This window comes from Protopterus annectens, chromosome 6.part1 (genome assembly GCF_019279795.1).
Source record: "Protopterus annectens isolate FY-2018-M chromosome 6.part1, PAN1.0, whole genome shotgun sequence".
Taxonomy (NCBI): Eukaryota; Metazoa; Chordata; order Ceratodontiformes; family Protopteridae; genus Protopterus; species Protopterus annectens.
Window position 1 is genome coordinate 339,571,280 of NC_056738.1, and position 26,598 is coordinate 339,597,877.

Below are 26,598 nucleotides of genomic sequence, written 5' to 3' on the forward strand. Positions count from 1 at the left end.
GGCCACAGTGTCACCAAATAAGTATAAGTACTCTCAAAGGTTAAAATATTCTCTAAAAGACCAGCCACACTGAAAAGTTTAAAATATATTTAATAATAAATAAAAAAGAACATGAAAATACTAAATATCTATTTACAATAAACACTAGCATTTCAGTTACAGGAAATATTAAAAATAACACAGATGGAAAGATTCACACAGATACAGAAAACCAATACTTAACTAATCTCACTATATTTTTCTGACTGATCTAAAGATTTACTGTCCCCTAGTTCACTTACCAGAGCAAGGCAAGATGGTGTATGTGAGTGTTCCTTCTTTGTCAGGTTTCAAAAACACTAAATTAACTAGACAAACTTCCCAAAGCCAAATTCGAAGAAAGACCACACCAAGCCACAATGAATTATGTTAGCGCTTTCGTTTACTCAAGATAAGCAGACTTCATCAGACAATAAAAAGTAAACCAAAGGGATTCTTAAATATCCCAAATTGCATGACATCATCATACCAATTAACAAATTTTCAAACCCTGCCTCCATTTAAAAAGATAACTACAGCAAGTTATCCTAACTTATTAAACTTATCCTAACATACACATTTAGATGTAAACAACATAATACAGATAAAAATATATAGAAAAAATGTAAACATACACAAATCATGTCTAATAGATTAGTTAGACTTATGGACAAAAACATTCATAAATTCATTATATACAAAACTAGGCCATCAATACATAACAAGATTTTGCTCCAGTTCAAAAAGTAAAGAACAAGGAAAGACCCGGCAATTAGCCTTGCTGAAGTTAAATTAAATATGTAAAAATTTTAAGAATAACTAATAATGATTTTCTTTCCTTGTTCTTTGCTTCCTGTCTTCCTGATGGATGCAATATTTTCTAAACTGAGTTTACAAACTTATTCCTACCATTATTGTTAAGAAAAGCTTTCCTCTTTGAACCGAAGTAACTTCAGATCACAAGGTGGATTTGTATAAGACACACACACACACACACACACACACACACACACACACACACACACACACACACACACACACACACACACACACACAAAACAATAATAAAGCTGTCTTATGTAGAATAAGTTTCCCAAAGACCATAAATCTTCATTGATTCTCAGCTCACCCACTGACCAGCAAAAGTCAGTTATATCCTTCTGAAATAAATATTCTTCATTTTAAGGTTATTATGAAGAGATATGTCTTAAAATGTTAGCAGTCTCAAGTCTGACTTAAAATATCAGGAAGATTATCTACTTCATTAGCATTAAAGGACTAGTCTTTCAAGAGTACAGAGTAAATATAGATAACAGAAGACAAAATACCATTAACTGCCCTGTCTTAGAATAAGTCAACACACAGTACCCTTTTTATATGGGAATCAGATGGTTTAGAAAAAAAATAGGATGGCCTCATTTTCCTCAGTGCTGAAAAATGTCTGGTATCAGTAAAGAAGTAATCACTTGTCATGTTACCACACAAATATTGATAGAAAAGTGTGCTCTTGCTATATACACTCACACACTCATACGCATACATCTGAGAATTCCCAACCCAGAATCCACTACTCTCCACTACTTATATTATCTGGAAAGAGGAGTGGTACTGACTTACTTAGTGTGCAGTGTTTTCTTTCTTCTTACTTGTTTCCTGGTGCTTTCCATAACTCTGGTTGGTCTGGGCAAACTCACTCTGAATCAGTCTCTTGGCTGGTTGCTGGTGGTGGAGTAGTAGATGTTGCTTGCAGGCAACCTGGCTGGCACTGAACTCTTTCTTTTTTTTTGGTTAAGGAAGCAGGGGGAGAACTTGGTAATGAAAAGTAAATGAATCTGCAGCATGGTTTAACAAGCAAATTTAAACTTGCTGCTGCTCCTGCTGCTGAGCTAATGAAGCTATTAAGTTGATGGGGGAAGCACAGACTAATACACCTGCTTAGTCTGATGACTGGGGGGAAAAAGGTGCCAGTAGTGGAATATGTCCCCACTCCTAAAGGAGTGGAAAAAGCCAACCACCAATGTACGTGATGACAACACACATTGATTCCTCTGTACTTTAAGTGCTAGCCACAAAGTTTGAGAAATCATTTTATGCTCAACTCCTGAGAGACTTGCTTGGCTACAAACATCTGCATTACAAGCTGAATCTAAGTGAAACTTGCAGTAGTGAATTTTAGTCTTCTGTTAAGTACAAACTTACAGTTTTAAAAGTACTGTATTTTCATTTTTTCTGTTTCCTAATTGTGTGTTTCTGAACAGTGTGCTGTGTGTCTCTCTGCAGTTAGTTCCCCACCCTCTGTCCCTGTTCCTGTGCTGGTATTAGTGTTGGTGGCTCTGGAATTGCCCGCCCCTCCTGTAAGTCTGTATTGGAACACTCCTCCTGGGTCCATCTCATTTGCTCACTTAACCGAGTACAGTTAGATCATATTCTGAGTCTAGTGTTCACTCTACTTAATACAGAGAGAAGATTTGTGAAGGCCAGCCCACTTAGGTTCTTCCTTCTTCTCTTTTTGCACTAAAAAAAATTTTTGCACTTTATTCATTTGCTTTTACTGTATTTGTGTTTCCTCCTACTTTATTTTGCTTTTCTTAAAAGTACTCAATTTTATTTATTCTGCTGCATTTATTACTGCTTGGTCATAGCCTGATTAAATTGTAACTATTATAAGTCTTTTTGTTTAAGCACTTGGGCTTCATGCAGGCTGTATTACATTAAGAAGATTTGTGGTCTACACGGTTGTGGCAGGACAGGTAACGTACATCCTTCTAAGCTGAGAATTGCTGATTATAGGCCCAGTGTCTGATATTCTAAAACTGTATTAGTTCTGGCTTAAGCACTTGGGCTTCAGGCCAGTTATTCTACATTAAGAAGGTTTGTGGTCTGCACTCTTGTGGGAGGAGAGGCTGGATTCTACCCTTCTGAGCTGGAAATTTCTGGTCACAGGGTAATTGTGACTGCTTATTTGAACTGTTTCTTTCTAAAATTGGTGCGCCTTGTTGCTGTAGCATAGACCAGATTCAGGCCTGCTGAATCTAGCTTTGCTTGTATAACTTGAGCACTAATCCAGGCCATCTTATTTTGGAGAAGGTTCCCCTGCACCCTAGTAAGCAGGGGTGTGCAGTTAGAACTTGTCTGACTGAAGACTGCTGGAACAGGGCTCAGTTTTGAGCTTTTTTCTGGTTAATTGGGTGACTTGTTTAAGTCAGTTTGTTCGTTTTCTATTGTTTTATATATATATATATATATATATATATATATATATATATATATATAATTGCACTTTATTCATCTGCTTTTACTGTATTTGTGTTTCTTCCTACCTTATTACTGGGGGCATTGACTACAACTCTGATCTGCGATATATAACAATAAGTATCCTTTTCTGTACTTTTAAACTGTTTTTTGAGTGTATCTGCTTTATTTTCTGAAAAAAAAAAAACAAAAAAATATATATATATATATATATATATATATATATATATATATATATATATATATATATATGCTTCCTGCCTTTCTAAGCTAGTATAGTCCAGTTTTTCAGGTTAGTGCTGAATTCAGGGCTGTGTTACAAACCTTTGTGTTTGCCCATACCTGACTTGGATAGAAGGACGTTCCTCTGTTCACTTGTGGGAGACGGGAGCTTTGAGCAGCCTATCTGTCCCTGGAGGAGTGGTTTCAGCCCAGAAATTAGTAGTTTATTGGCCATTTTGGGATAATTTCTGTCTCTTTCATTTCCCTGCTATAAATACCATATTTGCCTGGTTTTACACTGGGCAGCTCCAGTTAGCTAGGGTAAAACTATTCCCGGCTCCACAAAGTCTCCTCTTCAATTTTTCCCTTGGAACTAAACAAACTTTCAACTTAAACACTCAAGCCATTCATTTCTCAGCTCAGCACTTGCTCAAAACCTATAGCAAGCACTTATAAACCCTAGCACTAGACCCTCCTGTACTGTGCAGAAGGACAAGGCTCTCTATTTGACCTTACCAGCCATCCAGTAAAACAGTTCACTGTACTTATCCAGGCATGTCCAAAGGGCAGTTTCAGGTGCACTCTTCAGTCCAACTGGTGAATCTGGGCATTTTGAGGCAATGTTGCAACTGCCTCATGTACACAGACAACCCCCTCCTCCTACCACCAAACATTAATACATGCGAGAGATACAGTTATACAGCCAAACTAGAGGCCAAGCTCTCTCAACCCAAGACTGGATCAGACAGTCAAGAGGAGAAGAGAAATACTTCCATCATACCAACAGTCTTACATAGACCCATTAAACCAGCACCGGCAAAAAACACACATAAATACATGAAAACATACTCGGAGGCTCTAAATAAAAATCTGCAAAACCAACTGAGACCTCCAAATCTAACATCCAAGCAACCTCCACCCCCCAACAGAAACCATGAAACACATACTTCACAAAACCAGTGTGTCATGCAATCACAGCCCTTAAGGCAGAATAACATACCATACATACTAGTAATAGGTGACTCTATAGTCAGGCACACTGACGTCCCACTCACTAGGTTGAATAAGGAGAAGGTTACTGTTAGCTGTCTGTCGGGTGCCAGGATACGCCACATAACACAAGCACTCAGGTCACTCCAGAACAAGTATAAATATGACTCTGTCATTGTCCATGCTGGTGTGAATGACCTGAGCCGTACCTCCCTGGACTACATGAAAAGAGACATGGAAGAGCTCTCTGATCATGTAGCCCAGGCCGATATGACCCTGACCCTGAGTCACATCCTGCCCTCACCAAGAATGATACCACGGTATAAAGAAACAATTCTCAATTTCAACAATTGGCTAAGTTTCTGGTGTCATTCAAAGGGGATCCAGTGTCTGTCTGCCTGGGATGACATGCTTGACAAGCTACGCAGCTTCACTAGAGATGGCTTGAACCTGTCACCCTTATGCTTTCGAATACTAGCCAAGGCTCTTGCCAGCCCCATAGTGCCTTTTTTAGGCAAGGCTCAAAAGACAAACCTACCACCACAAATAGCACAAGTAACAAAGAACTGAGGGTAATGCTACTCAATGCCAGAAGTCTAAACCTCAAAATGCATGCACTCAAGGCACTCCTCAGTATGGAGAAAATCGATATATGTGCAGTAAAAGAAACCTGGTTTAAGGCTCCAGAGAGCACCCCAGCACTACCAGGCTACAACTCATACCATACATTTCAGCCACAGAACCCAAACTGAAATACAAAAGCAGGGGCGTATCCATATTCATCAAGGATACCCACACCTCCAGGTTAGTAGCACAGCACGATGCTTCAGAGATCATCCACGTGCAACTAACAATGGGCAAACCTGCAATTCAAATTATAGCTTGCTACAGATCACCCACCATGTCCCAGGACCCCTATTCCACATTTCTGGAAACACTGGGAAACATAAAGGTCCTACCAAACACCCTAATATTGGGTGATTTCAATTACTCAAACATTAACTGGGAGAAATACTCAAATACTAACTCCCTTGCCCAACTTTTCCTAGAATTTATAAACTCAAACACCCTGGTTCAACTGGTCAACACTCCCAACAGATGTGACAACATATTGAACCTGGTCATCACCAACATGGATGACCGGTGTTCCATACCAGAGGTCAACCCCTTGTTGGTTAGATCTGACCATAAACAAATCACTTTGGATATCCATATTTCGCCCCCACCCCTGGACAAGAAAACCTCCGTGAAAAACTTTTCAAAAGCAAACTTTGCGTTACTTAAGACCAAGGTGGAAAGTTACAAAGCCCCCATGCTGAAGGATAACACTGTCCAAGCTGCAAAATCCTTTAAAAATGCATTCTATGGGCAGCTGCAAGAATGCATGGATCGTGCCATCCCAAGCAAAACCAAGACTCACTCCTCCAAATAAAGGAAACCAGTCTGGGGGACTCCTGCTACAAACAAGCTATACAATAGAAGGAGAAAACTAGTACAGAAAAGAGTAAAATCCCAAGAAGGGAAGACATCCCTGATCAGTATCAGCAAGAAACTACAATCCCTCATAAAATCATCCAAGGTGAGCTTTGAAAGAAAAATTGCCAAGGACTCCAAAGATAATCACAAGGCATTCTTTAGCTATGTCAAGAATCTAAGTGGCAATGCTTGGACCTGCTCAGAGTTAGTGCAGAATGGCACAAAATACACTGAGCCAACCGATATCGCCAACATCCTGGCAGTCAGGTTCAGTGCAAACTTCACCCCACTCTCACCCCCAAAAGGGCCCATAACCATACCAGAAGAATGTAGAGTCCCTGAAATCACAGACACTCAGATTAAAACAGCCCTCTCCAAAGCCAAAAACACAGCATCAATGGGACCGGATGGTGTCCCAGGCTGCGTCCTACACAAGCTCAAAGATGAACTAACCCCTCACCTAAACACACTGTTCAAACTCAGCCTCTCCACAGGCTGCATACCCATAGAGTGGTGCAGAGCAGCGGTTATTCCGCTCCACCAAGGTGGAGCCACAACAGACCCCAGGAACTATCACCCTATAAGCCTGACTAGCTTGGTCTGCAAGGCTATGGAGTGCATCATCATGGAACTCATTAACAAAGACATTGGGAACCTCTAAACACCGGACCCTACCCAGTTTGGCTTTGTTAAGGGTAGATCATGCTTCCTAAATCTGGTGGACTTCTTTGAGACAGTTATCAAGGCTATAGACAAGGGAAAGGTGGTACACAGAGCCAATCTAGACCTCGGTAAGGCCTTCGACACCATTCCCCATTCTGGTATTATAGACAAGCTCACCAGCCTGAACATAAACCCCTACATCACAAGATGGGTTGTCAACTGGCTCACGGACAGAACCCACATGGTGAGAGTTGCGGGAGCTAGGTCCGACTCTAAACCAGTTACAAGTGGTGCTCCCCAGGGCTCAGTCCTAGGACCCCTCCTGTTCGGCATATACTTCTCAGAGGTACAGGCAAGCACAGGAGGACTATGGCTGACCAAGTTCGCAGACGACTGCAAACTAGGGGCTATAACTGACTCTCAAGCTGACACAGACATCCTCCAAAAGGGTCTCACTGAGACAGATACTTGGTGTCAAAATCATGGCCTCAAGCTAAATGCCAAAAAGTGCATAGTCATCCCCTTTGGAAAAAACAAAGTACCCACAAATTACCACATAGGTGGTAGTCCCCTAAATACGGAAGATGTAATAAGGGATCTGGGGACCCAAGTAGATAGTAATCTCACCTTTGATAATCACATTGCCAAAGTGGTTAGAAAATCCTTCTATGTGGCCCACCTAATCACAAAAGATCGCATTCAGATCAAAAGAGGTCATTGTGCCCCTCTACTCATCACTCATCAGACCAATCATAGAGTACAATGCCCCATTTGGGATGTACCTTACAAGACACCTGCAACAGCTGGAAAGACCACAGAAGTACCTCACCAAGAGGATCACTGGCCTCAAACAGATGCCCTATGCAGCTCGACTGAAGAAACTCCAGCTGTACTTGGTTGCATACTGCCTACTCAGAGGTGATCTCTGCCTGACATACAAGTGTTCATATTCTAGTATTTCTTGCTGTAAATGGCAAGCACCCTAATTCCCACTAGTCCAGTTCTACTTAATTACCTAATCCTCCCACTGTATAACTCTGTTAACCCGTTCAGCCCTACCAGAGCCATAAATCTAATCCAAAAACTTACACTCGCTCCCTAACCATAATCCAAACCCTTCCTCCATAACTCTAACTCTAAAACTCTCCTCTTTTTCCTTAAGTCTAAAATCTCTGATTGCTCTCTAAACCTTAAACTCAATTTTCCCTTTCTAACTCTAAAGTCTCCATTCTCTCACTAAACCTAAATCTCTGCTCCCCCACCCTAACCCTAAAGTTCCCGATCACTCCCTAAACATAAAACCCCATTTCTCCTCCCTAACCCTAAAGTCCCCAATCACTCCCTAAACATAAAACTCCATTTCTCCACCCTAATTCTAGAGTCCCTGATCACTCCCTACAACTAAAACTCAACTTCTACTTCCTCAAATGAAATCAACCCTTCAATTGCCAACTGAAACCCTACACTACACTCCCACCCCTCCCACTGCCTCCCCATGGCTGTTTGCCACACTTACCTTGTTCAAACTCGAATAACATGTTCAACCAGCATGTGGCAGCTCCATTCATGTCACATGGCTGTAACACCTTGCTTGAAACCATATTGCAGATTGAGCATGGGCAGCAGCCTATGCGAGCTACAAAGTGCTTAGGCCCCTAGCTGTAAGACACTTGTCTTTGAGCACCTGGAACTTGAGCATTTGTAGAAAACCCTTTATGCAACAGCTTTTTACTCAGAATATGGACTTCAATTATTTTGCAGCATGTCCCCTCGAGACCTAACTTTAAGAAAAAGGCCAGTGATACAAAAGTCTTTCAGCCAGCATGTAGGATTTTTAAGCAGGAAACTTGTAAAAGCTCCACAGAAAGCAAACAAAAATAAGAAGTATATCCTTGTAGGTTCATAGATTCACTTGTAAACTTATGACTTGCTGACTTACAGGAAGCTTAACTGTTGATGTTTTGATGTTTTGCTATAGCTTTGCGCGTGTGTGTGTGTGTGTGTGTGTGTGTGTGTGTGTGTGTGTGTGTGTGTGTGTGTGTGTGTGTGTGTCTGTGTCTGTGTGTGTGTCTGTGATTGCGTGTGTGATTGTGTGTGTGATTATGCATGTGTATCACATCAAGGATAGGTGTTCAAGGAGCACAGACACTCATAAAGTATCAGATCAAATGCTGTTTTACTGACCAAACAGAAGCCATCTATAAGTAATGTATAAGAAGCAGTATATATAATAGAAATTCTGGTGGTCTTTATAAATAGTTCACATTCTTAATTTCATGGTCCTTTTACTAGAAAGGATTCACAGTACATTTTCAAGTAAAGATCTCTCAGGAGAATGACTTGGCATGCCTTTTGGAATTTGATAGGCTACAGATTATGTTTTAGTTTGAATCTGGTAGATACACAGAATTCAGAGTTGAAGCTATTGTTTACTATTGTACTTTTTTCAGTAGTAATGTCATTTGTTATTATTTGATTATTTTGTAATAACAATTTATGTCTTTTTGTCAAGTCTCATGAAGACACATTTACTTGCATTATAGATTAAACTGCAGCCATTGCATCAGTTACATTTTTGCAGAGCATCTTGGAGTATTTTGGCTTCTTTTTTGAAGTAATTATGACCTAGTTTATAGTAAGTATTTTACTTGGTTGCCCATTTCATAACTCATTTCCCACTGTTGTATCTGAGAAAAAAATAATCAAAATGTATCCCCAGTATAAATCTCTGTGGACCATTACTAGTAACACCCATGAGAATAAACAGGTAACCACACACACACACACACACACACACACACACACACACACACACACACACACACACACACACACACACACACACACACACACACACACACACACCTATGGGGTGCCACAAACGTCAGTGCTGGGCCCTCTACTGTTTGGTATATCAGGCCAAAACTAAGAGGCTGCGGCTGACCAAATTTGCAGATGACTGCAAACTGGGGGCAATTATAGAATCTCCAAATTATGTCAATATACTTCAGTAGGGTCTTACGTAAACCAACAACTGGTGTCTTAGTCATGGTCTCAAACTAAATGCAAAGAAATGCATCATTATTCCCTTTGGCAAAAACAATGTCCCTTCACACTATCAAATTAGCAACAATACCCTGTGTACTTAAATGGTAAGGGATCTGGGATCACAAGTAGACTGTGACCTTAACTTTGACCACCATGTGTCTACTGTAGTAAGGAAGGCTTTCTATGCAGCGCATTTGATTAACAAAGGCATAGCCTCTGGAGCAAAGGAGGTTATAACCTCTCTATACTCATCACTAATCAGGCCCATAATTGAGTAGTATACCCCTTTTATCATGTACCATACAAAGTACCTGCAGCAATTGGGTAGACCTCAGAGGTTTCTAACAAAGAAGATCAAGACACTCTAGCAGGTGCCTTGCACTGACTGAATAAGTCCCTGTCACTATACTTTGTATCATATGGACTTTAGGGGAGACTTATGCCTGGCTTACAGAGCAATCTCCAATCCAAAACTAAGGAATTTGCTGCACATCTGTAAATCAAATGGGACTAGAGTTATCCATTCCAGGGACCTAAATATGGACTGCGACTTGAATAGGATGTGCTGGAGAGACAGACGTGTCTCCTAGCGACTGCTGAATCTTTGGAATAGGCTGCCAATTCATGTGAAGCAGAGCACCTCTATGACACCATTCAAAAGGAACCTGGATGAGTGGAGGGGGCACCATAAATTCATACTGTGGATAGTGCCCACAACCCTCCTGGACATGGGCAGTCATTATTAAATACAATCCTAGATATTGACTAGAGTGTCTATGGTATTACATTGGGGTAGAGCAGCTAGGCTTGAAATGACCTCCAGGAGAAAGCTAAGTAATCTCCTATGGTCCTATGATCCTATGAACCTATGACTTATTTTGTGCCATTGGTTAAGTGTTTTCCTTATTTGTTTATTGGTAAAACTGATGTATGCAATACGGGTTATATGTATGAACTATGTATTAAACACACCAACTAAACAGTAAAAGTGATCTGTTCTTTGTGGCTGTTAAGCCCTGCTTTTTACTATTTTGTTGCACACACTACTTATGTCTGAAGCATACAGATGCAAGTGACAGGTGGTGTTTAGTTATGCTAAATGAGTCTTCAGGAAGAAAAACACTAAAACACTAACAAATTCATATCTCAGATATAGTATAGAATAATTACAATAAATTAAACTCTGTAACAGATCTGTTAACAAAAAAATCCCTTAGTTCCAGGGCAATGTCTTTAGGGTCAGAGGACAAATGTCATGTCACAGTGACAGGAGTTTGCTGATCTGGGAAAGGCTCATGGAAAGGTTACTGTCTCTTGAGCAGTTTCAAGGATGCACCCCTTACTGGCTTACATAACCCACTATGAGGACCCCCCCCCCAAGCCTGACAAAGGACACATTGCAGTTATTATATAGTTTGTTGTCTTAGGGATGCTTGGGTATCCTCCAGGATAAGCTAGAATCAATAACTACAGAAAATGAAGTTTAGTCTGCAAAACTGTTGCCGCCGTGGTCCTTATTAGGAAAATAAGGAGGATTGAGAGGCAGCAGCTGACAAAGGGTGGAAAAAAACACAAGTAATCAACAACAAGTACAAACATTTCTAATGACAGGTGGTCAAAGATGTTGTAGGAAATAAATGAGAGGACATCCTGCATTTCAAAGCATTCTCCATTCTGAGGTGTTTGTAAGTTTAATATAACTCACAGCCTCAGCTGTTTGGTACCAAAATGATTTACCAAAGTCAGTAATGACCATCGGACACTTATTAAGTTTTATGAAAGCTAAGTGTCAATATCTTAGTTTTGACTCATGGAAGTAAAATTGTCATACTTGTACATGAGCAGGGGACATAGCAGTTTCACTTATTGGCATAAAGTAAATATATAGGGAGGGCAAAAAAGCAATTAACACAGAATGAAAAAAAAAACAATTAAAACTTGAGAGACAGTTTTAGACATGGGAAAATAAGCAGGTAGCTGCACAGTATATTTGCATGGACCCAAACTGATTCATAGGAAGCAAAAGATAATATCACTAGATAGATGTCTGGCATTTGGTGAGGGAAGAGCAAAGTCAAAGGGATTTAGTAGTAGCAGAGAACAAGACACAAGTGCAAGAAACAGGCTATTGGGGTTTAGCATCACACAAGAATCTGTGAGCTTTGTCATTGGTAGTAAGAACAAAAAATGCAATTTCACAACTTAAATTATCAGCAGAATTGAAGTAGAAATTTGTTTTATTCTGATGTAGTGCCACAGGCTTCTGATCAGAATTTTGGAAATACTGTTATTGTGGAAAAGTAAATTAACATTTTAGCCAGAATGGAGCTGCTCTTTAGAAGTTGCATTGTCAGTAGTACAACCACCTTAATAAAAATGAAGGATGACCTCCAGTGTACATTGCAAGAATTTGTTTTTTACACTGAGAGAGAATCATTTTGTTTGAATCTCAAGAGGCAGACAAAGTACTATATTAAAAAATATATATGTACGGAAATGTAAGGTAGCACACAATGGGGATTCCTTACTGAATGCAAAGAGGGGAACACCCATTGAAAAATTTTAATTTTCTGGTGTTGAAGAATTTCATGTTGTGGTACCATATTAAAAGCTGAGCTGCCAGTTTTCTGATCACCAATAAACCTATTTACAATGATGGAAGTAGCAAGGAGTAGCACCTTCATTTATTTAAAAAAATGTGTGAAATATACTCAGCAATTATATTCATCTGACATATTTGTATCAGTGATAAAAAATGAGGGACTAACTGAAAATAACACAGCTTTTAGTGATACGTAGTAGACAGAGAGCTTAAAGGTATTATTTTCAAAAAACTTCCTGCAGTTTTAGTTTGTTTTAACAAAACTGATTCCTCATAAATACATACAAAATAACCAGGATTCATTTCTGATCTATTTTCTTGTTTAAACATTCATGTTTAAAATTTGTTTGTATTTAAAGCTGACAGAACTTCAAGTGCTATGCAATTGTAGCAGTACATACAATGAAAAATAGAAAATTGTTCATTTTGTATTTTTAAGAAGACAATAGAAAGTTTAAATAAAATTCATCAGACATTGGCATATTTTGCATCAAGACTAAAATATAAATCATGCAACGTGTTAAGCAAAAAAAAAACTCTGTGATTTATCATTAAAATCTGAAGCACAATAGACTATGTTTAATATGAGGCAATATACCTGACAATTATCAGAAAGAATGCAGCAATTGTGAATCATTAAAAACTTACATGTAATATGAAAATGTGGAACTACTTGTAAACAAGGGAACTGAAGTTATGATATTTGTGATATAGTAATTCCAACCAAAATATTGGTGTAATATCAAAAGAAGAACTGACAGGACTAGTGAACTGAAGAAGTGTGACATGTGCTTTGTATTTTTTACAGTCGAATTAAAAGTAATGTGGATGGAAGATACTTGGTCAACAGTATTCCATTTAGCTGCTGCAACCCAAACTCCCCAAGGCCTTGTATTCAAACTCAAGTCACCAACAACTCTGCCCACTATAACTATGATGTCCAGACAGAAGAACTGAACATCTGGATGACAGGTTGTCGAGAGGCACTGCTTAGCTACTACATGGGGACAATGAATACGATTGGAATTGGTGTCATGCTGGTATACATACTCCAGGTGAGCATAACTGTAATGACGTTAGTAATAACAACATTGATAAGGATACAGTCATGTGGCGCAGCATACCTAAATGGTACAAACATCCAGTTCATTTTGCTACAAAATCTGAGCCTTGTTACTAAACAGTGACCAGTAACAATGTGATATGTGTAACAGAGAACAGAGTGACAAGATACTTATTTGGCATCTAGACTTATAGTCAGTTGCTTAGGTAATCAGAAGAATGGCTAGAAAGCACACAATAGCAGAGTCAGAAGCATTATAAACTGTGAGACCTCTGCTCGAAGGATGACTTTGTGGTATTCATGGAAAAAGTTCTGACTGTGACAGAAATGACCTGAGAATGAGTAGTTACACTGATGATGGAAGATCCAGCTGGGGGCAATGGCTGACTCTGGCCTGCCCATCCTAAGGTGGGTGAGGGAGGCAGTTCAGTCCAATGATGACTATCAGAGGCTAGGTGGTGTAGTGATGCAATATAAAAGGCCATGTATGACTGCTCACCAAGCTGTAGCCAGCATACTCACATGCAAAGCAGTACAGAGGGTAGTACAGGAGTTTTCCTACCTAAGTTGTCATGGAGTAATAGGAAGTAAGGCAAAAAATACCCCTGATAGCTGCCTGCATGATGGCTCTTTTCAATGATTGAAGTTATTAAGGCAGGGAAAGGGAGGAGCTGATGGCTAGCAGAAAATGGGAAAAAGTAATAATTTCAAGTATGGTATCTGCATTTAATTAAGATCCAAAAAACATGTTGAGTCAGCAAACTGTGACCTGAAAAAGACATTTATTGATTATTATAGCATAAAAACAAGTAACCAGACCGATTTCGGCTGGTAAAAAACACAGCCTTCATCAGTGTAAACCAGAAGAATCAAATGCTACTATTTAAATACATTCAGGTGCAACTCCATTGGTTCATTTTCAAAATTGCTCATTAAGGCCAGGTGGGAATAATCCACCTAACTTTACAATCCATTTCTTTTCTTTAAAATCTAGAATAGAATGCCATCCAGTTTTGTTAAATTTGTTACCCTTGACTACATCAATGATCATGAAAGAAAATTTTGCAGTTTTATGTGTCAGACAATGTTTATACAAGGCATTGTTAACTTTTTTGTTTTTGATGTTACATACATGTTCAGAGATTCTCAGCCTGAGAGGACGAGATGTTTGTCCAATGTAAAAGGACCCGCAGGTACATGTTGCCAGATAGACTAACCAGTCGCTGCTACAATTAGCAAAAAATTGGATGTCATAAACCATGGCACAATTTTTACTCGTAAATTGTTTAGATTTGGTTACTTTATCATAATTGATGCAATGGCCACATGGGAAGCAGCCAATCAGAGGTTCACCAGTCAAGGTGGTTTGTTGTGAGAGAGCATTCCCAGTGTCATGAGTATGTTTATAATGGTTAAAGCAAGATGCCAAGTTTTTACCTTTACGAAATGAAAACAGGCATCTGTCTGGTATTATTTTGGCTAGTTCTTGATCACATTGTGATATGTTCCAGTGTCTATGTATGCTGTTGATTAATAAATCAGAGTTCCTGGCATAAGTGGTTACAAACCTGATAGGTTGGGGTTCCTCCCTGTTCCGTGGTTTGTAGGTTAACAAATCCTCCTTGTGAAGTGTGTTGGCCAAATAGCTGGCTTGCAGAACATGTCCCATATGGTATCCCCTGGATCTGAATCTGTTGGTCAGGTCCTGTCTGTGTTCTTGAAAAGAGGCTTCATGGGAACAAATCCAACTCATTCTTATGAATTGAGATTTCAGGATATTTGTAACAATGTGAGGAGGATGGAAGCTGGATGCATGGAGGACAGTATTGTATTCGGGGTACTTCCTGAAGACCTGTGTACTTAAAGTGTGGTCAGGTTGTCTGTTGACCAGAACATCAAGAAAGGTGATAGTACTTACATGATAGTTTGCTGTAAATTGTAGACCCCATTTATTATCATTTAGGTAAGATATAAATTCAGCTAGATATTCTACATCTGCCCTCTATACCATTCAGCAATCATCCAAATAACGTCTCCGGATGTCGATTTCATCCAAATGGATATTGTGACTGCTATCATAAATGATTTGATCTTCAATGGAGGCCATGAATAGGTCAGCATAGATGGGGGCAAAAGATGCCCCCATCGCTGTACCCTTGGTTTGCCAGTAGAAAGTGTCCTGATAAAAGAAGACGTTATTGGTAAGGACATGTTCTGCAAGACCTACCAGGAAAGAGTTGAAGTCTGGTTCATATAAACCAGCCACATTTAGCCAATGGGCCAGAGCTTCCAAACCTACCTTATGAAGAATGTTGGTATATAGAGCACTCACATCAAGTGTGCACATGAGCCAACCTGCTTCCAACTGTGTATCAGAAATGATTTGTAGAAATTCAGTAGTGTCCTGTAAACTGGAACGTACCTGTGATAATAAAGGTTTTAAATGTTTGGTGAGAAATATAGATAATGGTTCCGTGATGTATCCCCTGCCTGACACAATAGGTCTACCTGGTAGATTAACTGGATCCTTGTGTATCTTGGGTAGAAAATAGATGCATTGATTGGCAGAGTCCTGAATTGTTAGCTGCTGCATCATGTTTGTTGTAATGACACCTTCATCCCTGGCAGTAGATAGAAAATCATCAATCTGTTTCTTAAATCTAAACGTGGGGTTGATTGGCATTTCTGAATAGTAGCGTCTGTCCGAAAGTTGTCTCTTGGCCTCCTTGTCATAATTCGACCAGTTCATGACTACTACCGCGCCACCTTTATCAGCAGAAATGATGACTATATCCCTGTTATTCTGTAATTCTATGATTGTCTGTTTCTCACTCAGTGACAAATTATTGGGTTTGAAGCAAGTATCAGAGCCAGAATAATGCAGATCATTGAGAATACTGCTCTGAAACTGGTGTACAATGGGATGCATGGGAGGAAGGTATCTTGATTTGTGATATACAAATTTATCATAATTATAATTACCATTCAAATCACCAAACTGCAGCTTAAGGTTTAAGATTCTGCAAAAAGACATAACATCTTGTGCCAGGACATCCTCAGATACCACAAAATCAGGGCTAAAAGTAAGACCTTTATTGAGAATGGACAGGTGTGTGGGTGACAAAACAAAGTCTGATAAATTAAAAACATTTACATTTGCATTCTGGTTTATTTCTGCGTTACTAGTTTCAACAGACTTTGAATGTTGTTGGTTTTTCCTGTGCTTCCTCCCCCCTCGTTTATATTTTGTCCTAAAGGGACAAATCCCTGCATCCTTTTGGGGGTCGGTGAGTCTGATGCTAAGTGTATATCGCTGTCTGTGCAGGATGTTGGGTCATCAGTGGATGAACCATTGTCTGTGTTTCGTTTCCTAAGAATGGACCTTGACCTTTTTCTTTTTGGAGTTCTGGGTTGATTTGGTGTAAATCTAAAATGTTTATTAGAGTTGCTAAAGGGGTTGGCACCAAGGGCGCCCGCAAGCAGGTGCAAGGGGGTGCGCTTGCACCCCCCTGGAACCGGCTGACCGAGAAATTCATTATATTTTAATTAAAAAACATTAATAAATAAATAAATTTTCTCCCCGGGCCTCTACTGAAAACGGACATATATCCAGTTGGACTAGCCCGGTCAACAAATGTAAAATAAAAAAAAATAAATATAAAATAAATAAATAAAAAGTATTTTAAAAGTATTTTAATTTTAAAAAAAAGTTTTTTTTTTTAAAGGGTGTTCCTCTTTAAGAACGCCCTTTGCGTCCCATCTAGTTGCACAGACACAGAAGATGAAAACAGGTCGCAAACACCTGTTTATCTGTGTGACTGATTGTTTACGTCTTTGTCTTTCGCGCCTGCTGGGAATTTGAATTCCAGAGGATGTTCGGATTGCTGGGACGAAGTGAGTGGTAGGTGTGTGAGTGTTATGTGTTTATATACCGAGGGTAATTTTTCCATGGCAAAAATGATGTACTGTTTTATAGCTGACAAGTTATGATTTTCATCTCCCGTGATTATCAAAAACCTTGTATACATGAAAGCCCATCTTAGTAAGGAAAATATACTTGATATCCGGATGTTCCAACTTAATATGATCCAGCTAGACATTCCTAGTATTTCTTCACAGATGCATTTCTTTACACTAACTTCTCTGTTAGCTAAGACATCCAGATCATTCTTGATCAAATCCTTATTGCAGTATTGAAGCTAATTTGGTAAAAAATATATACCTACAATAATTTGCAAGGTTTATATTGAGCTTTTGAGTCATATGTCTGCAAATGTAACTGTTTCTTCAGTATTACTGGTGCCTTTCAGAGAGATTTAAAGTTTTGGAATGGCTTCTGATCGAATTTCATTGTTACTGATTAACAGTATATAGGAAAAACATGGCCTATATATGTAAGAATAGTCACAAACAGTTTACATTTACTACTGCTACCCTCAAGCCCTTCTTATTATAAAAAAATGCTTAATAAATTTAATAAGCCACTGTGTCTGTCCTCTTCTCAGAACAGTTTGCCAAGGGTGGATTTATCCCCAACTATCACCATGAAGTCATGTTCCCAGGAGGGCACTCAATCTCCACCTATTACTATAAGATCATGTTCACAAGAGAGGCACACAATCCCATCTTATCATTATATGTTAATGCTCCCAGAAGGGGCATTCAATCCCCATCTAACACTCTAAGCTTATGTTCCCATGAGGTGCATTCAATCCTCTCTATAAAGTCATGCTCCTGGGTGGGGTATAGAAAAATTATTTTAGAAGCAAAAATTTTACATGCAGGACAGACTCCCCAGTTCAAATCATAGAATGCCCATCACTTTAGCAACCTTGGATTTGATCTTTATAAAGCTTAGAGCAGAAGTATTTTCCAGCGCAGTTCACCTGGATAGAAGTGCTGACTTCTGTTGCCCTGTCAGTGCGAATATCCCTTCATAACACCGAGGAATCCCAGCTGAATCAGATGCATTCTCCATGTGACAGCATGACAGAATTCCACCTTCTCTGAATTAATTGTCTTCAAATGCAGTAGCCTGTCACACACACTTCTCCTTCTTTATTTAAGAATATTTTAATTTAGCACTTTGGTTATGTTTCATTCTATATCATATATTTGCTTGCTTGTTTTTATATGCTTTTTCTGATTCATGCCCAATAAATATCTGTAAAAATTAATAGTTTGAACTGGTTACAAAATGAATGTATAAATTATAAATATTAGCTCTAATAACCTGCAAATGATAAAGAAAATGCCTTCGCTACATAAAACACATGCACATCACTAATTCACTCTAATGGCTCAAGAATGGAAAAGATGGCAAATCAAGCAGAAAAGTATAAACAGATCACAATGAAAAAGATAATAGTTTATGCAAAAAAAGTCTCTTCGGAAAGAGTTTAGAAAATAATTTAATGTCCTTGAAGATTTGGAACAATTTACCATAATTAATGGATGTAATTAATTTCTGTGGTTTTGTTCACAGAGATTAATTCTTTTTTTTTTGTGCAAGATAACATGTATCTAATGGCTAATCATTTCTAGCTGTGCTAAAAATAAAATACAAATGTACAAATGATTTACATAACTAGACTGAACATATCGCTCAAACACTCTTAAATAATGCTTCATAAATACAAGGGTGGCTTAGAAAGACTGAATAAGTAGACAGTGAAAAAGGAATAGAGAATATAGTAGTAACAAAGGGTAGAACAACTTACAAATGTTCCACTGATTGTCTTTAGATGTATAATTACATCTCCAACAATGTACATCTGTAACTTAGCAGTCTGCATGCCACCCTGACAGTTACATACTCAAGTACTTTGACATTTAAATTCTGTTAAGTAATATTCTAGTGTACAAAGACCTTCAGCCTACAGTGCTGTCAGAGCTTTATCATTTCCAGATATAGGCTTTTTCTACAGTATTATCATGACTAAACCCTTCTTTCTCATGTTGCATAACTGAACTTGATGGATGGTCTCAAGTGCAGACAAGAAGTGTGACTTCAGACTCCTCTCCTGGACTCACTGTCCCTTATTATATCTCCTGCTTGCTAACTGTAAAAACGTGAATGTTATTTACTTCATTCTCTTCCTTCTCAGCAGTAACCAGATGACAACTAACTTATATTTTACTGTGGTAAAACGCAGACTGCATGAATTAGTGTGTGTTTGTGTGTGTAGATTTGTCAAGAACATATTCATAATTCCTATGGTTACACAATGCATTTTCTTTCTCATACAGCTTTGGTGGTTGTTTTAAGTAGCACTACAGTCAGAAAGCAAATTTTCTAGCTTGGAGAAAGTACTAGGTCCTGTTAGTGCATTATTAATTCTAATACATTTTTAAGACTTCTCCAGTCCCTGTTTGAATTAACTTTGAATCCCAAAGATACATCTGCTGATATGAAAATTGAGGTGGCAATCATCTTATCACATTCTTATTTTGTTTAATAAAATAAATGCCTTTCCAAAGTTCTTTGCTATTAGCAAGGCTCAGGCATCCTTTCTGCTTATAGTAACATTGGTACTGCAAAAATTAAGCCAACATTACTGCCCACAGAGTGGCTAAATACTTGACTCTGAATGATAAAAACATGAAACTTAGGCAAGAACTTTAAATATAAATATATAATACACATAAAATATATCTATATATAGTTATATCTATATCTATATATGTATTGTTAATGTGTGTGCAGTTACAGGCAGGTTATCAATTAGTTATTTTTTTAACAGGCATGATTCATAACCCTTAGTTACTGTTAGTTGATTAGTGCTAGTGTCAAGCCTTAGATCTGTCTGCGTTTTCAATTTGGGTATGTGATCATGGAGTTATCTTGTATAAGTAAATGGGTATGGGGCAAACCTCCTCATCAGGAGGTGCTACTGTGATGTCCTTCAAGGATGCATCTGCAGTCATAACATATGGGTTGTCCTGCCTCAGGCAGCCCTTCGGTCGGCCGGATTCCAAAGTCTGGGTCTGGCCTCGGCTGATGTCGCACTTTCCCCGACGTCAGAGCGTCTAGGGTATAAAAGCATCAGCCGACGCCATTTTCCTCAGTCTTTCTTGCCGCGTGGTGCCCGAAGCAGAAGCAGTTCGCAAGTGCCAGTCGGTCAGCTCCTGTGATTCAGCTACCGAAGACTTCGAAAAAGCTAAGTACCCTGTTGGGGACTCTTTCTTGCCTCAGCCGATGTCAGATAAAGTAAATAATTGTTTAACTTGTGGGAAACAAATACCTCATAAGGATTTCCACTCTTACTGCCTCCCTTGCTTAGGCCCAGACCACGACGTCTCGGCCTGTTCAGCCTGTGCTTCCTTCAACCGACGAACTCTTAGACATCGGTTGGAGTTTGCAGAGGAATTCTTTGGGGCTAATTTTGCATATAAGATGCCGTCGGAGACTCCGACTTCGCATTTGGTAAAAAAACGGAAGGACAAGGACCGACACTCGTGGCCCGCGGTTTCGGCTGAAACCACGGTTAGGCCTACCGCGAGTGTCTCGGTTTCAGCCGAAACTGAGTCCTCGGTACTTCCTTTAACCGAATCCACTCAACCGACCACCGCGGCCCTGGAGTCCCCGGCTGAGTCGACTACTGAGCTACCTACTGAAACCAGTGTCCAGGAAATGTCCGACACCATTCCTTTGGACAAGTCTACTCCTGCACGTGGTGCAGCCAGACCCCCTGCTTCCATGTCCATTAAGGCTTTTTCCAGGGCTAAAGCTGCTAAACTTGCTAAAGCTTTGCCTCCCAAGACTACCTCTCAGAGACCTTCTTCTAGTTCTCAGATCCTCAGCCTTGCAGAGGATCTTATCTCTTTAATTAGAGGTTCTCAGCCTCACCCGGACAGGGGCTCTCAACCACCACCAGACAAAAGGCCCAGGACTGAGCCCTCTGACCAGCACTCTTCAGATGAGTCTACGGATGGATCTGTGTTGTCAGATCACCAGGAGGAGGCTTATTCGGCCTACGAGGGTTCTGATGCTGAAGAATCAATCCCTTCAGCCTCCCCTCCTGAAGAGTTTTCCTTTGGTGAGACACTACAATCTATGAGAGAACATTTTCAATGGCAGGGTCAGGAATTTTCTGATTCTAGAAAGAGATTAAGGACCTTTTTACATTTACCTCAGCATAGGCCCTTAGCTATACCTCCTGTTTTGAATGTTATTGATGATGTGTACAATGATGTTAGTACAGCTCCTGATTCTCTCCCTCCGGTTCCTGCCAAACCTGATAGATACTACAGGGTCCCGGATTCTCATCTACATCTGTACAAGGCCCATTCTGCAGACCCAGATACTATTTCTCAGGGCCCAAAAGGGGTTGCAACTGCCACTGCCAAAAATCCTCTACCTTCTGAAAGGGAGTCTAGAGCTTTGGAGAGATGGGGAAAGAAGGTATATACTTCTGCTACTCTTTCCATGAGGGCATTAAATTGTCAATTTCATATGATACAGTACCAAGAGTATTTGTTAGATGAATTGCATAAGAACAGTAAAAATCCAGTCTTTTATTTAATATAAGGAGTACAACAAACAAAGGTAAGCGCTTTCACGTCATACAGACGCTTCTTCAGACCTCAATAAAATTCAATATGAATCACTTCTTATATACAAAAAGCTAATTGCCTCATTAACATAATTGGCTCTATAGCATTTGATGAATTAAAGTGCTAGTGCTTTTTGCTATAAAAACCAAACAACTATATAATTCAAATCATTGTGTGATTCATGAAAAAACCTTATAGCTGTAATTAATGTAGAAAAACACACACAGTTGTGCCTTCTATAATATTATCTATTAAAATTCGTGGTGACATTTGTAAAATTGAAAACTGACTCTCATGAAAACTTAAAATATTTGAATATGTATAAAAAATGTTTGAGTGTATATGAAAATGTTAAAAAACAGGGAACATTAAAAAACACGTAACACTAAAGGACATGTGTAATATCTGGAAATCACCTAACTAAAGAGTAATATAATCCAATATTAATGTTTAAGGGACCTGGATGCACCATTGGGATTTTGTACTTGGCTTTCTGGAATATTTGTTATCCACAAGGTGCTTTACTCGAGAAGAAAAAGTTTTTTGCTGAATTGCATAAGAAGCTTTCCTCTTCTGAACCCCTTGACCGTAAATCCCTTCAGGATCTGGTACATAACTCACAGCAGGTTAGTAATCATTTTTTGCAGTGTGGTTATGATGCACTGGAAGCTTCATGTAGGTCAGCTATGACTGGGGCAGTTATTCGTAGGCATGCCTGGTTGAAGGAACAATCTTTACCAGACCATGTTAAAGCTAAACTCCTGGATGCTCCAATGGAAAAACAAAAATTATTTGGTTCCACGGCTCACGAGGTCTTAAAGAAGTTTGAAGAAAAGGCAAAATCTGTGCAAACAGTTAAGGACTTTCTGCAAGTACAACCACCGAGATTCAGCAGAAACTGGCCTACTAAGAATTGGTCCTTTCCAGACTCGGACAGATCCCAGAGGGGCAGGAACAGGCGCCCCAGAGGTAGAGGGCAAGCTAGAGGCTCCTACAGAGGCCGTCAGTGGCAGCCTACCAACCAGAGAGGTAGTGCAGGAACAGCAACAACAACTACTACACCTGGACAGACTCAATTACTTTCCTTTGATTCCACCGACCAGGGCTCAATTGGAAGCACCATTGGGCGGAAAGCTTTCTTTATTCTCAAAAAACTGGCATTACATTACAAGGGACACATGGACATTGCAAATAATAGACAAAGGATACAGGTTCCACTTCCTCACTTTGCCAAGAAGAAACGGAATGCCAAACCTGCCACCAAATCAGAGGGCAGAGGCTTTAAAGCAGATCAACAACTTAATACAAATGAAAGCCATAGAAAAGGTACCTCTTTCAGAACAAGGCCAAGGATTTTACTCCAGATTATTCCTTGTTCCAAGAAAAGAAAATCAATGGAGGCCTATCCTCGACCTGTCCGCACTGAATACTTACCTCATTGTGCCAAAATTCAAGATGCTGACCCTACAGCAACTTCTTCCCATGCTGGGCAAGGAGTCTTGGCTGGTGACTCTAGATCTCAAGGAGGCATACCTGCATGTCCCTATTCGGCAAAGTTGCAGAAGACACCTCAGATTTCTTGCAGGATCAGAGCATTATCAATTCTCAGCATTGCCCTTTGGCTTATCTACTGCGCCCAGAGTATTCACGAAATGCCTGGCATCAGTAATTGCACACTGCAGACTTCAGGGGATTCAAATCTACCCATATCTGGACGACTGCCTTATACAAGCGGACAACAAGGAAAATTTGATAAAGGACTTGGACTATGCCATCCACCTATTACAGGCCTTGGGATACACAGTCAACATCCAAAAATCAAGACTGGTTCCATCCCAGAGGATAACCTTTTTGGGTGCGGATCTAGACACAACCACCCAAATGGCCTTTCTCACAGAAGAAAAACAAAAACAACTTCCGGATTACTTCTTGAATCTGACAAGACAAACTCAGCTAACTGCAAGGAAAATCCTGCAGGCCCTGGGTTACATGACATCCTGCATAATTCTGATTCCACAAGCCAGGCTGCATATGAGAAAATTACAATGGTACCTAAGGAGTGTATGGTCTCAGCACAGTCACAGTTTGGAAACTTTTATACCAATCATTCCATGCTTTCAAAAGGAATTTCTGTGGTGGGCTCAAGCCTGCCAGTCCAACAGAGGGTTGCCTTTCAACAAACCAAAAACAAAACAAACCATCACCACGGACGCTTCAGACCGAGGATAGGGAGCACACATGGAGGGCAAATGTATTCAAGGACTATGGTCTCAAGGGCAGCTGCGCATGCACATAAACCAAAAGGAAATGCTGGCAGTGATACACGCAATCGAGGCCTTCGAACCTTTCCTCCATCAAGGCCACCTGTTAATAAGGACGGACAACACCACAGTCATGTGGTACATAAACAAGCAAGGAGGCACTCATTCCTACCCTCTATGCAGGCTGGCCATGAATTTATGGGAACTCTGTTTGAAACTCAATATCCAACTACAGTCCCAGTTCGTGCCAGGGAAAGAAAATGCACTGGCAGACAGCTTAAGCAGAACTACCATGGATGCACACGAATGGATGCTGCACCTAGACATCTTTCTACTCATAACACAAGCATGGGGAAAGCCGGAGATAGATCTGTTTGCCTCGCCCCACAATCATCAACTGAAGACATTCTGCTCATGGACATACCACCCACAAGCTTGGAGGGTGGACTCTCTCTCTTTCAACTGGAAAGCTCTAAAAGTCTATGCCTTCCCACCTCTCCCATTAATGTCCAAGGTTTTACTGAAAATCAGAGCAGAACTGCCAAGAGTGATTCTGATAGCTCCAGACTGGCCAAGGCAGAACTGGTAACCACTATTGAGGAGCATGTCACAGATGAAACTGTGGACTCTCCCCCTATGGCCACTTCTTCTGACGCAGAACAATTTCAACATCATGCATCCCAACTTGAAAACTTTGCAGCTAACTGCCTGGAAAATTCCATAAACCCCCCTCAAAATAACTTATCACAGAGAGTAAAGGACATTATTAGGGAAGCTCGCCGGCCTTCCACAAGGAAGACATACTCAGCTAAATGGAAAAGATTTCTCATTTGGAACACAACAAAAGGCTTAGATGTGACAGTGGCGAGCATGGCACACATTCTGGAATACTTAGCAGAATTGTTCCACAATGGCCTGTCCTATTCTTCCATTAAGATTCATGCCTCAGCAGTTTCAGCAGAATACAATGTTGATCCACCTATCTTCTCGCATCCTCTCCTCAGGCAATTTCTGAGAGGAATCAAAAACATCAATCCTCCAAGGAAACCACCTTTACCTACTTGGGATCTCAACTTTGTGCTGGAGAAACTAACACTTCCTCCCTTTGAACCAGCAGCATCGGATCTACAGTTTCTGTCCTGAAAACTGCATTCCTTCTGGCCATAACTTCAGCAAGAAGAGTATCTGAGTTGCAAGCTTTAATGGCAGTACAGCCATTTCTTATCTTCCATCAGGATAGAGTTTCATTGAGAACCAATCCTACTTTTATGCCAAAGGTGGTATCTAGGGTATCCTTGAACCAAGCTATTCACTTGCCTAAATTCTTCCCAAATCCACAAAATAAAGGGGAAAAACTTCTACACACTCTGGATATACACAGACAACTATGCTACTACTTGGACAGAACTAAAAGTTACAGAAAGACTGACCAACTCCTTGTAGCATATGCTGCTGGGGTACAAGGAAAAGCAATTTCCAAACAGACAATTTCAAAGTGGATAGGAAATTGCATTCGATTTTGTTACTCCTTTCATGGAAAGACTGTTCCTGCAAACATTAGGCCTCATTCCACGAGGGCCACAGCCACCACTACAGCCTTCCTAAGAGGGTGGCTACCAAGGACATTTTAGAAGCTGCTACATGGAGCTCCGTGCATACATTTGCCAAACATTACAATTTACCTTTATACTCCAGATCCAGAGCAGGTTTTGCTACAGCAGTCCTGCAGGGTATCTTAACTACACCATCCTTTTCTTAGTACCTCCTCCCCAGATTGGCTATGGTATTCTACCCATATGTTATGACTGCAGATGCATCCTTGAAGGACATAGTACAGTTTTGTACCTACCATAAATGTAGATGTCCGATAGGTATGCATCTGCAGTCAGGTTTACCCTCCCTCCTTCCCCTCTGTGGTATTCCTAGGGTGCTTACCCCTCCATTAGCTAGCTGGGGGATCTATTATGGTGTATTTGTTTGTATATATATATATGTATATATTTTGAAAAATGTTTGGAATTTATTGCATTCCTCCAAATTTGGCCTTTCTAGTGGGCACCTGGCATCTGGGGCAAGAAACACTGAGGAAAATGGCGTCGGCTGATGCTTTTATACCCCAGATACTCTGACGTCGGGGAAAGTGCGACATCAGCCGAGGCCAGACCCAGACTTTGAAATCCGGCTGACCGAAGGGCTGCCTGAGGCAGGACAACCCATATGTTATGACTGCAGATGCATACCTACCGGACATCTACATTTATGGTAGGTACAAAACTGTACTTTTTTTATGCTGGAAATGTGCTGGAAATGTGCAGGTGCATTTCCTTTTGCAGTTGGTTAACATTCACAGAAGTTTATTCAATTATATGTGTACTTGTGTAGTCAGTGTTGAGGCATTAATGAAACGAGTGAAACCATAATGGAACACTGGCTGTTAATAACACACA

The 26,598-nt window shown here is 40.0% G+C and overlaps 1 protein-coding gene across 1 annotated transcript in view; it reads left to right on the forward strand.

Moving 5' to 3' along the window:
• ROM1 (retinal outer segment membrane protein 1) overlaps nt 1–26,598 on the forward strand; it is a 189,567-nt gene that overhangs the window by 127,380 nt on the left and 35,589 nt on the right. The window contains exon 2 of the mRNA XM_044075418.1: nt 13,080–13,326. Coding sequence (XP_043931353.1) covers nt 13,080–13,326 — 247 coding nt within the window. The remainder of the gene's footprint in view (nt 1–13,079; nt 13,327–26,598) is intronic.